Here is a 13,217-nt window from a genome sequence, read left to right as displayed (position 1 = left end):
TAGCAAAAAGGCAAATATTGACAATAGTATAATATTTACAAAAATTGCAGGGATTTCAAACAGCTAAAATCCTTTTGATGAGCAGCATTTTAGCCAAAGGTCCAATTACTTTGCAATATATCCATCATAATTAACAAGCTATAATCGGAAACCTACCTGCAAAACATCAATTTTCGTAAGTTTGCGACTTTAATGTCAGATGATAGAATGTAGTTTAATGTGCGACTTTTACCTCAAGGCACGGGATGATTCAGGGACTTGCTTGGAAATAAGCTTGGCAGTATCTTTCCACCAAGTGACTTCTACCTCCTTTTCCTGAAGCTTTTTCGTCATGCGGTCTAGATGAACTTCGAGTTCTTTTATCCGCTCTTCTTGTCTTGTTTCAAGTACCTCATGTAATCGTCTCTCAAGTTCAAGAGGAGGAACACCACTAAACTCTGTGTTGTCAACATAATGGGGGTCAATAACTTCTCCAGTGCTCATGTTAACACTTCCAATAGCAGTGTTTTCAGAGGGTATCTGTCAAATTTATGTTCCAGCAGTCAATTACAAAGTTACTGAAGCTAATGAATAAGCGATGTTATGTAGGATTTTTTCAGGTGTTCAGAAGTGCAGGCAGCAGAAGACATGACATAAAACTAGAAAATGTTTCAAGGTACAGAGTATGATTTATCTCTTAAGTATAGAACTTCACAAGGCACATATATGCAAATTTATACACAATAATTGACAACAAAGACTAGTGCAAACAATTGAGTCGTCTCAAAAGTGTTTTGGTTTAAGTTTGCAGGCCATGGAATCTTTAACATACGTAGTATATGTTTAGAGACAGCATATCAATATAACACAAATCACAGGGCCACAACTAGCACTATTATCATACAATCTTACGATGCTCTTGATAAATGAGATGTAAATCCAGATAATCAGTGCTAAAACAACCGTAGACAAATTAATTCCACAACGGCGCAACCTAGCACATCAGCCTATACTATAGAATACTCGATCTATACATATGTAGGCTGCCAGTAATCATGATATATACGCATCAGAAGAAATTACAGAACACAGAATATATTCAAGAGCATAAAAAAGTAAATATTCCGAAACCCCAAGGCACACAAAGAGTCAAAGTTGTATACCTCAGTAACTTCCTCTTGTAATTCTGATGACTCTCCTGTCTCCACATACCCTCCTGAATCTACATCAAGCTGCATTCGATCTAATTCAGCAGCTAATTCTGCCTCAAGGTGATTTATACCTTCCACAAACTCCTCTTTCTGATGGATGTCACAGTGTGGAGCACATGCATAAGTGTTTCCAGATCCTTGTTGGCTAAGTGCATGGTCCTCAACGGAGTAATTACTAAGGATGTCCATGGTAGTGCTCACAGCATATGCATTATCAGAATCAGATGGTTTTGGGGTCGTGCCTTTGCTTTTGTTCCCCTCTTTGAAACTTTCTAAAAAGACTTCCATTTGCTTACGCAATTCCATTGTTTTATCGAGCTCAGTTTTGCTAGCAGCAATAAGGGATAGCAAACCAAGTCCTGCGGCCAAATTGAAGCTCATCTCCTGACTTTGAAGTCCTAACAGAAAATTGAAATTTACTTTCAGAACATCACACTATCACTCTATATAAGTTACAGCTATTGTTCAATACATAGATTATATACTAATTTATCTAATTATGATAATATGATGTATAACTTTTTTCTAAGCAAAACCACCCAAGTTTATAACCCCTTTACTAGCTTGGAAACAGATTGAACATACATTTTAGGAGTTTTATGGGTCTCTGTTTCCTCTGTTTTGTATGATTAAGGCACCCCTTGGACTCAATTAGACAACTTATAATTCAATAAGTCAAAGATCATTGCAACTGTTAGCCTGCATGGTCGCATGTAGGTTCAACTATATACGAGTATGTGCTTTTGCTTCATCCCTTTTGCGGGCTATGCCTAGGCTTTTGTTCGCCTAAAAGGGCTAAAACCTTCCAAAGTTCTGCCTAAACTACCACATCAAATATAAATTGCAAGTGTTGTTTGCGACTTTAAAATGATATTTGATTGAACTAAACTAGATTAGAATACAGTTGGTCCATACATCTTCATAGTACAACTTTAATTATAGTTTTTGCATAGTAGAAATTTCAAAATTTTAGAAGGATACGAAGTATAATTTTAAAAGTGCACCTAATTACACTTCAATTTCGTAGATACTCTGTAGTACAACATTAGCAACACAATTTTCACCTAATAACATTCACCGGAGAAACTTTTATGTATTATAGTACACCTTAAGAACTACTCTGTAATAATAAAGATCATATACATTTCCTAAAATGGTGACTACGTCAAATAATGGTGGGCTAATTGACCAGATTGGTAAATAAAAAAGATCCTTAGTGACAAATTGGTAAAAAAACTTATTCCGCCGACAATTTGATAAAAAAAGCTAACTTATGCAACAATTTGGTAAAAACAATGAACTCCAGCAACATTTAGCCCAAAAATTCTTATTTTTGTCAACAAATTCTTTAAAAATCTTAATTTAATTTGTTTTTTGTGTTTTTAAATTTATTTTTCCCATTTAAGATTTTGAATTACTATTACATCCCCTTTTTATTTTGCTAAATCCCAATACCAAATTTATTTTCAACCCCTTTTTAAAAGAATTTCGTTAATAAGGGTTATGAAACTTAAGTGAAATTGATACTTCAACAATTTTTATCTTGAAATTATTATATCCATTAAAAGGGTTGATAAAAAAAACTAAGAAAAACGAACTAAATTAAGCATTCGGGAGTATTTTGTTGGAAATATTTGTATTTTGTGGGTAAATTGTCGCCTAATATTATTTTATTTGCCAAATTATGGTTGGAAATTATTTTTTTTTACCAAATTGTCGCTAAGGGTCTTTTTTATTTACCAATCTGGTCAATTGCCCAATAATGGTAATAATATTATATGCTACGAAGTACCGAGAACATATTTTTAAGTTTGATTTATTAGCAGATAATAAAACGTTACTTAGCAAGAAGCCAAGAATAAACGTGATTAACTGAGCTATAATTTTGTACAGGTAAAAAATTAATTCGCCACTCTTTCAATTTAACATGATAAACGTGATTAACAGAGCTATAATTCTACTAATCGAGTAATCGTAAACATTTAAGATCATAATAATTCCATCAGTTAATCATAATACTCGTATCACAATTGAATTATTAGCTCCTAACTAATTTAAATTTGAAAGTCACCTGAAACATTGATTCTCCGGCGATCATCGGCCTTCCGTGAAATCTCCGGCGAAAATTCGTCACTGATCTGAACTTTCTCTCTCCTTCCACCGTTACGACATTTTCTGGCGATGGCAAGCAGCCGATAAACCACCACACGTGCGGGAGAGTAACACACTGTTCTACAACCTTCTTCGACTTCTCCGGCGGCCGTAATTACACCTTCTTCTCGCCGGGATTTCGCCGCCTTCGTACGATTTCCTTCTCCGCCGCTGTTTGTGGTGTTTACCAGCCGCATTTTTGGAGAAAGTTTACTAGATCAAATTTATTGTGACAGTAGCAGCTACTCCGCTATTTATATGGAAGAGACATAGGGAGATTTTGTAACAAAAGAATTTTGAATAAAATACTACTCCCTATGAAGTATAAATGAAAAATACATGTGGTGGTGCAATATCCAGGTTAATAAGAGGTAAGTGAGGTAGTCCGGCGAGCTTTTGTGATTTAGCCTATTATCACAATTTGAGTTATTACTCGAGTGGTTAGAGCTTTCCTTCCGATTATCATCCTGGGATCGATTCTCATCCTTGCCTTTGTCCCTTTCTAATCCAAAAAAAAAAAAAAAAAGTTTGCATATTTATTCTATGAACTATTACTAAAACAAAACATCGCTGACACCATCAATCCTTAAATTATCCTACGTGTCATTCTAACAATAAAAAATTTCACTTCATTTGCTATGTGTGATGTCATCATTCATTTTTTTTTAACCTACACTATACGTTAAAAAAAAATTACCACTCTTTTATACACAAATGATAAAACTTTATTTTATGCATAATAGTAAAAATTAATTAAAGCGTGTAACGCACAGGTCTAATCTAGTTATTCTTATATTTCAAAAAGATACTTTGTTTATAATGCACATTATTGAGGGCATATAAATAAATAAATATTTTTTTTTTGAAAAGCAAAAATATTTCATTAATTAAAAGTCATACGACATCTACAATAAAGATTCGACGTTAACAAATACATAAGATATTGAATCAAATAGAATATTCCTTCATAAAAACTACGATCGTCGAGTAGATCTTGCACTGCGGAGCATCTCCCGCTTATATCGCTGAAAATTTCAGCCTTGTTGGAGAGACAATCTAACGAACCTTTGTAGCCGTGAGGATGTTTTCTTTCTGATTCATCTGTTCGTATTCGAATATTTGATAACTTTTTCACCAACGAAATAAATATTTTAGTTGTTATAATGTTCAAACACTATTCAAAATACTTCAATTCTAATGAGAGCAATTTATATGAGTAATGCTATAAATACGTGGTTCTTATGGCTATGAATAAGCATTTAAAATATTTCTTAATTTAATACGAAACTATATATTAATTTAGATAATAAAATCACGCATAAATCAGTGTAATTTGTATTATATTTTTATTTGTGTTTTTCATTTTTAGCTTCTTATATATATCCCTTTAAACTATGTACAACATTCATTATCATTATATTCTGACGATAATTTATTGTTGTTTTCTAATTGTGGGAAGTGGTTTGGGGTCTTGGGAAATGGGGGGGTGAAGATCCTAACCCGATGGGAATTTTCGAAGCATTGAATTTTGAAGTCGAAATGGAATTTGAAAGTAATAAACATTAATTAAATATTATAATTTCGAAACCAAGTAGGGTTTTATTTGAATTATGAATAAAAAAAGATATGATGGAATTCGAAATTTAATTCGTTATTAGAATGTTTATTGGATCTGTAAATCAAGTGGGTTTGGTTATTTGGGCTGAAGTTTAATTTGTTGTAAGTTGTAAGATAATTAGATTGTTTGCAACTAGCTCATATAATCCCCTGCCAATACAATTATTGTATTTCAAAAATTATTGTATATTAATTTTTTGCATACTCAATATAAATTTACTTTTTCAATTTACTTTTGCTACTTTTTATTCATGTTTATTAATTACCATGAAAATTGGCCAAAGGTGACTATCAAATAGGGACGGAGGGAATACTACATAGGAAATTTGATAATCGTATTATGAAAATATATACAATAATTAAAAAAAAAGTATCAACTCAAAACCATCATGTGAATATTGAAAAGGTCAAACTGTAACACTAAAAAAACACGAAGGTAGTATAAAATTATTAAATATAGAAGTGTTACATTAAAATAAAAAATAAATAAAAAAAGGGGGGGTTGTATATTTCTACTTATATATTTGATGATTCAATATACTGATTTGATTGTTAATCTAAAGACCAAACTCTTAAAATAATAAATAAATAAAAAATACTCACTCCGTCCCCTATTGATAGTCACTTTTGCCATTTTTTGTGAAACAAAATGTTACTCCGCAGTCACATTTGCTTTTTTTTAGTGCCATTAATATTATTTTTTTACCAAAATTTTCTCCCATTTGCAAAAATATCTGTGCAAATTTAACTTTCCCGTGTAAATTTTACTTTCTCATGTACTTTAGTTACTTTCTCTCTCTACTTTTTTCCATACCCAATGTAAATTTACATTTTCAATGTACTTTTGCTACTCCCTCCGCTTTTAAATACTTGCTCCACTTTCCTTTTTCGACCGTTTTTAAATACTTGCTCCATTTCCTTATTTGGAATGTTTTTATAATATTTAATTCAATTCTCTCACCTAGTGAACCCAACATAAATCATATTTTATTAACTTCATATTCTCTCTCCTCTAATTCTTCCACTACTTTTGCTTTTTATAATTTTTTATTCCCTTACCTCACTACCTTCATATTTTATTACTTTCTTCAATTTCTCCTAAAACTCCGCGCATGAAAAAATGGAGCAAGTATTTCAAAACGGAGAGAGTACTTCTTATTTAAGTTTATTAATTCCCGTAATTTTCTATCAAAAGTGAATATCAATGGGGGACAGAGGGAGTATATATAAACGTTTGTTAGCATAAATTTGGTTATGGATTCTGTCCCAAAAAAAAAATGATGGTTAAGTTTTGGGGGAGCTGAGAAAGAGAGTTGTTTTGAGCGATTTCCGTAAATAATGCTAAATAAAAAATATTTCCGTGTGTACGTTGCTTTAAAAAATATTTCCCACCATACCGTCCACGTAGGCTCGGATTTTTGGTTAGTTTTTTGGCTATTAATAAACAGCAAATAAAGATTACGGTTCTACACAAATTAGAAGAACCTCTAATACCATTAGCGGTTCTATTTGAAGAACATGTAATGGTTAGAGGATCTTTAAGTAGAACCTATAATGGTATTAGCGGTTCTATTTGAAGAACCTAAACATAAGCCTAATAAGTTACTGAGTATTTTAAGTATAAACCGCTAAACCGCTAATGAATTTAGCCGTTTTAATAAATAAACCGCTAATGACATTAGCGGTTCTTTTTTAAAATCCGCTATTGTTATTAGCGGTTTATAGCCTCGGATTTTACAACCCTACACTAATCCTATGTGTACGGTATCACGATAAATGGTTTTAAAACTGACATATATACGGAATTATTTTTTATTTTAGAATTATTTACGGAAATTGCTCACTTAATTTTGCAAGACTTGCCAGTGTTGCCACAGCTCAGCAAAATCTACTAGTATATGAAATATGATTTCTAACAGACTTATACCATTTTGTAATGGGGCCATTTTTCCATACATTCCCTCCTGACAAAGCAAGAAAATATGGCTGCATGCATTCTAACCAATTTGTACTTATAAATATGAATGAAGCTAACATATTATAAGGTTCATTGCTTCTTCGTGATTCTAATAAATTACGGAGTATGAGGGATGTTCTACTGTATTTATTATGTTTTGCCAGAAAAAACAGATATGCTGGAGTAGTTACTTTATCATATTTAAGGGTATGAGACCTATATATTAGAGCTCAAACTTTAAATTGCGAAGATGATTATTTTATGAGCAATGATAAATCTATGCTTGAGATATAATAATAACTTACGGTCGTAATTTCATAATGAGTCATTTTTAAGGTCATCAAGTTGGGATTTGAATTCAACGATTGAGCGGATATCATTAAGTTGCGGACATTGCAGTGCTGCTAAAAGACCAAAATGACTTAATTAAAGGGTTCAGCAAGTCCTGTTGTCCAACGTTAGCCCTCAAACGCCCTTACGGGGACATCGGGCTCGCTCAAAACCCCCTCCCCACTCCCCCGAGAGGCCCAACGAGCAACATCGTACCACGAGTTGTGTCCGTCCCCGTCATCCGACGCACGACGCACAATGTAAGATATTAAAGAGTTAAAGAAGAAAAAAAATTATCAATTGGGTCACAATTGGCTATTCCACTGAGGATTTTCCCATCAGTAAGGAATCACCTTGTTAGAGACAAGGTAATAACCCGGATTATTACCTTTTATAGTCAGTCAGGAATTTGCAGACACATTGGAGGAAAATTGAGTTTGATCTTATAGCTGGGATCACCATCTAAAGTGAAAAATTCAGGAAGGTTTCGAGGAAAAGTACCTAAACTAAAGTTCCAAACTCTGCCAGATTGTCTCCCTAGTATCATTTGAAAGAAGAATAAGATTTCCAATATCTAAAAGTTGAGCTACTATGCACATCAACGTGCATTGATGGCAACAATGAGTGTGAAGGATGTTCCAAACTCTGCTAGATTGTCTCCCCAATAGTATTTGAAAGCAGAATATCTAAAAGTTGAGCTACTGAATTATTTGCCTGATCATTAGATATATTTGATGACCAAAAGATATTGTTCTGTTCATCTAGGGCATGAAGATTACTATCCTCGGAAACTTTGAGCACCCCAAAAGAAGTATTGCGTAGAGTCCCTCTATGAGCGTGGGGTTTCCTTGGGAATTTGTAACACCCCCAAATCTCCCTCTACGTAAACACTATATTTATACGTATAGAAATACCGTAGAGATAGACTTGGGCGTATTACCGCCACGTGAAAACGTAAGGCTTAATTAATACTCAAATTGCAGCGGAAAAATAACTAACTTTTATTAATGATATGAATAACCATAATAATTGTTTCAAAATAAACCAATTTCCATACATAAATAAAATTAATTCCTAACTATGTGATCCCAATCCCGACTCTAGTATGCGTACGAACAACTTCACACCTGAAATCAAGACTGCTTACCAAAATGGTAAACAAGGCGAACCAAAACAAAAAGGAAAACAGATTAGCAAAAACGCTAAGTACGTGTAAGTGCAAGGCATGTAAATACTTTTATTAGGCAAACATGCTTTCGAAATAACCATTTAAATTTAAACCTGTCATGAGTCGTTTTCCAAAATTAAACTTTCCAAAAATAATTAAACCTTCCAAGGGTAGTAATATCCATCAGTAAAAGCTTTCCAAACCAATAGATTTCCAATTTATAAACTTCTCAATTTTTGATATATTTCTAAACCAATTTTCCTCACCTAAGTGTGCACACCCCCCAAGAAAGTTAAACTATACTCGAGGAAAGACCAGATCATACAAAGTTCATGGTCCTACTTAACCAGTCCCGGGTAGAGGGACAATTAAAATATCAAATACTCAGGCTCATAATGAGCTGCAAATTAATTGAATCAAGTGATTTATAAATCAAACAACTTTTATTAAATCGATCAACACTTTTAGAGATCAAACCTTCAAATCATAAAATTATATACTTTAACTTGTCATGAAAATTGTTAACTTAAATATTTATACACAACATTTATTCAAACAATCATTAAAACAAACATTGTACAAAACACGCATTGTATCAAGGACCTAGCCACCTATACGTACCTTGATCACGAGAACAAAAAGGTACGACTACTAAACTTGACCACGATCGAGAGACTCCTCCTACACAAATAAAATAACCTTAATTAATATAAGGTTAACAAAATAACACAAAACCAAAAACACCATTCTATTGTGCATGAACTACCTAAATATTAACCTTTATCAAAATAGTGCTATTAGTATAGTTGGGTGGTCGTTGGTGGCGGAAGAGGTAGTTGTTCGGTGGCAACAACTTGGTTATGGGTTGCAGAGTTTATTTAAGCTAGATAGAGTAAGAAGAAGGGGTGATGAGATAGAGAGTAGAGAAGAGAATTTCTGATTTGGTGTGAATAAGTGGGAAGAATGAAGGGTCTATTTATAATGTTTAAGGGGTAGTAAGATAGAGTTAAAGGAGGATTGAGATTAACATGGGAACATGATAAATGTAAGTTTGTTAAATGAATATGAGTGAAATTTAGTCTAGGTTAATTTATGTGGAAAAGAAACTAATGAAAGATATTAGAGAAAAAGTAAGATAGGTGTTAATTGGTTAGGGAGATAAGATAGGAAGTAAGATAGATTAAGATACGTAACAAAGGTTGTTGGAGATAAAAGAATCACTCCAATTCTCACGGCCAACTTCATTTTTTTTTTTTTTTTTCTGAAATCATAGTTTAAGATAATGACTTGAAGTAAAAAAAATATTAGATAATATCAAACTAAAATAGTTGTATATCATAAAATATGAACTAACCAAAATAATTAATTATTATTGATTTAAGGTACTAAAATAAATAATTAAATACTTATTTTTGGCGCCAAAAATTAATTTTGGCTCCTAATTCAAATAATTGAATAAATTATTAAAATATTTATTTAATATTTATTTTCAAAATTTCGGGGTATTACAGCGTTGGCCCCACCCCTATACAAGCGTGGTGTCCCTCGGGCATGGGGGTCCTCCCTAAGGTGTGGGGCTTATTAGTTGGGCGTGGGGTCGGTTGGTTGGGCGTGGGGTTGGTTTGTTGGAGTGGGGTTGGTCCTAGGGCGTGGGGTTGGTTCGTTTAGGGTTTCTCCTTAGGCGTGGGGTTCTTCCTTGGGCGTGGAGTTTCTTCCTTGGGAGTGGGGTTCTTCCTTGGTCGTGGGGTCCCTCTTTAAGTGTGGGTTTCAAGATGGGCGTAGGGTTGATACATTAGGCGTGGGGTATCAGGATGGGTGTGGGGTTATCCCTTGGGCGTGGGGTTTGAGTTTAGGTGTGGGGTCCCTCTTAGGCGTGGGGTTCTTCCTTGGGCGTGGGGTCCTCTCTTTAGGCTTGGGGTTTGAGTAACGACGTGGGGTTTATTCCTAGGGTGTGGGGTATGAGATTAGGTGTGGGGTTGGAGTTTGGGCGTGGGGTTTGAGCTTGGGCGTGGAGTTTCTTCATTGGGCGTGGGGTTTCTTTCTAGGGTGTGGGGTTATTCATTGGGCGTGAGGTTGATACAGTCTACGTGGGGTTTGAGTTTTGGGCGTAGGGTTGATACAGTAGGCGTAGAGGTTTCTCTTAGGGCGTGGGGTTTCATGATGGGCGTGAGGTTCTTCCTTGGGCGTGGGGTTTGAGCTTTGGCGTGGGGTTTCTTCCTATGGCGTGGGGTTTGAGCTTTGGCGTGGGGTTTCTCCTAGGGTGTGGGGTTTCATCTTGGGCGTGGGGTTTGACCTTGGGCATGGAGTTTCTTCATTGGGCGTGGGGTTTCTTTCTAGGGCGTGGGGTTCTTTATTAGGCGTGGGGTTGATACAGTAGGCGTGGAGTTTGAGTTTTGGGCGTAGGGTTGATACAGTAGGCGTGGGGTTTCTCCTAGGGCGTGGGGTTTCATGATGGGCGTGGGGTTTCTTCCTATAGCGTAGGGTGAGCTTCGGCGTGGGGTTTGAGTTTTGGGCGTAGGGTTGATACAGTAGGCGTGGAGTTTCTCCTAGGGCGTGAGGTTTCATGATGGGCGTGGGGTTCTTCCTTGGGCGTGGGGTTTGAGTTTTGGGTGTAGGGTTGATACAGTAGGCGTGGGGATTTTTCCTATGGCGTGGGGTTTCATGATGGGCGTGGGGTTTGAGCTTCGGCGTAGGGCGTGGGGTTTCTTCCTAGGGCTTAGGGTTTTATCTTAGGCGTGGGGTTTCATCTTGGGCGTAGGGTATTAGGATAGGCGTGGGGTTTCACCTTGGGCGTGGGGTTCTTCTTTGGGCGTGGGATTCTTCTTTGGGCGTGGGGTTTCTTCCTAGGGCGTAGGGTTTAAGCTTAGGCGTGGGGTTCTTCTTTGGGCGTGGGGTTTCTTCCTAGGGCGTAGGGTTTAAGCTTAGGCGTGGGGTTTGCGTTTTGGGCGTAGGGTTTATACATTAGGCGTTGGGTTTCATGATGAGCGTGGGGTTATTCCTTGGGCGTGGGGTTTGAGCTTCGGCGTGGAGTTTCTCTTAGGGCGTAGGGTTTCATTTAAGGCGTGGGGGTTCTTCTTTGGGCGTGGGGTTTGAGCTTGGGCGTGGAGTTTCTTCCTAGGGCGTGGGGTGAGCTTCGGCATGGGGTTTGAGTTTTGGACTTAGGGTTGATACAATAGGCGTGGGGTTTCTCCGCGGCCACGCACCTCTGAAGTGAAGGTTGCGCCTGTACGGGTCTTTGTTGGACGATCTAACTAACTTCTCTTTGTTAGTTTTACTATTTATAGTTTTTTCTTCATTTTTAGAGAGGGAGGGAACTAGAATTAGAATTAGAATTAGGTTTGATTTTCTTAGAGAGAGAAACTCGAGTTCTTAGATTTTTAGAGAGAGAAACTTGAATATTGATGGTTGATGATTGATGATAGCTACATTTCGTTCGATTTTAATCAAGTTTGTAAGAATTTCCTTTACTTTAATTCAATCTTTAGCTTTGATTTCAATTGTTTGTTGATTGTTCAAGTTTATTGATTGTTTGATTGATTTGGTTTGATTGAAATGATGATGATGAATTTGTTGATTAGTGTAGTTTTGATCTTGATTTTCTTGATGGATTGTGAGTAGTTTATTTTCTAAGGAGATGGTGAAACATGTATGAGTAATGGATCAATGCTAATTGGGGGAAATTGATTGAGTTAGTTTTTTTATTAAATTGGTTAATTGATTATGTGCATGTGTGTGTTTAATTTAGGAGTGATCAACCTTGTTACTCACACTAGATTGCATTGTGAGTTCACCTTGATACGGACAATTGACTTGTGGCTTGCATTTGTCGATTGAGTTGGTTTGTGAAGTTCCTAATTAGAGTCTTTCGTAGTTGGCACTAGTTAGACCTCTAGGAGAATAGCTTATCATACTCTTTTGATTGCATTGTCGATTTTCCGGGCGAAAAAAGGTCAAAAAAATTCGAAATTGAAGGCTTATCCACGCTTTTTAAGGAATTTCGGAGGTCACGGGGCCCGGTGGCGAAAATTCTTGAGGCCCTAGAGGATACATCTCAGGGTCACATAATGCCGCTTGGAACCATATATGACCATTAAATGTTGTCGTAAATGTCCGTGGTAGGTTTGAGTTCACGAAATCGGTGCAACTTGTGAACTAGTAAATTGATCGTTTTAAGATAAATTGGATGTTTCCACCCACCTAATTGGACTTTCAAAGGAAATTTGGAACCATGCTAAACATCTCGGCTATTTTAATTTCCGGGCGAAAAAAAGGTTAAAAAATTCCAAAATTGAAGGCTATTATCCACACTTTTTAAGGAATTTCGGAGGTCACGGGGCCCGGTGGCGAAAAAGTCTTGAGGCCCTAGGGGATACATCTCAGGGCTATATAATGCCGTTTGGAACCATATATGACCATTATTTGTTGTCATAAATGTCCGTGGTAGGCTTGAGTACACGAAATCGATAAAAGTTGTGAACGAGAAAATTGACCGTTTTAAGGCAAATTGGATGGTTCCACCCACCTAATTGTACTCCCGGAGGATATTAGGGACCACGGTAAATGTATCGGCAATTTTAATTTCCGGGCGAAAAAAGGACAAAAAATTCCAAAATTAAAGGCTATTATCCACGCTTTTTGAGTTATTTCGGAGGTTACTGGATCCGGTGGCGAAAAGTTTTGAGGCCCAGAAGCTGAAGGAATAATAGAGAGAACACAGTTCCACACAAATATTTTATATTTATATGGAACTTTGAGCTTCCAGAAGGATTTCGGCTGAAGGAGAAAGAAAGAGTGACTTTGATTG

General features: G+C 36.0%; 1 protein-coding gene across 2 annotated transcripts in view; it reads right to left on the bottom strand.

The window, feature by feature from the left end:
• The window catches only part of LOC110733676 (protein POLAR LOCALIZATION DURING ASYMMETRIC DIVISION AND REDISTRIBUTION-like), a 4,048-nt gene extending 90 nt beyond the window's left edge, over positions 1–3,958 (bottom strand). The window contains exons 1-4 of one of the 2 annotated variants that reach the window (XM_021913763.1): positions 3,262–3,957; positions 1,143–1,588; positions 233–519; positions 1–156 (exon numbers count right to left, since the gene is read on the bottom strand). The exon at positions 1–156 is cut by the window's left edge and continues 90 nt beyond it. In XM_021913763.1, the coding sequence (XP_021769455.1) occupies positions 153–156; positions 233–519; positions 1,143–1,588; positions 3,262–3,538 (1,014 nt within the window). In that variant the 5' untranslated portion in view covers positions 3,539–3,957 and the 3' untranslated portion in view covers positions 1–152. Of the gene's footprint in view, positions 157–228; positions 520–1,142; positions 1,589–3,261 lie in introns of those variants that run through there. The other variant, XM_021913764.1, reaches the window with a different exon arrangement.
• Positions 3,959–13,217: the final 9,259 nt, after the last annotated feature.

The sequence above is a fragment of the Chenopodium quinoa genome, unplaced genomic scaffold (assembly GCF_001683475.1).
Source record: "Chenopodium quinoa cultivar QQ74 unplaced genomic scaffold, ASM168347v1, whole genome shotgun sequence".
NCBI lineage: Eukaryota > Viridiplantae > Streptophyta > Magnoliopsida > Caryophyllales > Amaranthaceae > Chenopodium > Chenopodium quinoa.
The sequence above is the reverse complement of the archived record's forward strand: the minus strand, read 5'-3'. Positions and strand labels throughout refer to the sequence as shown.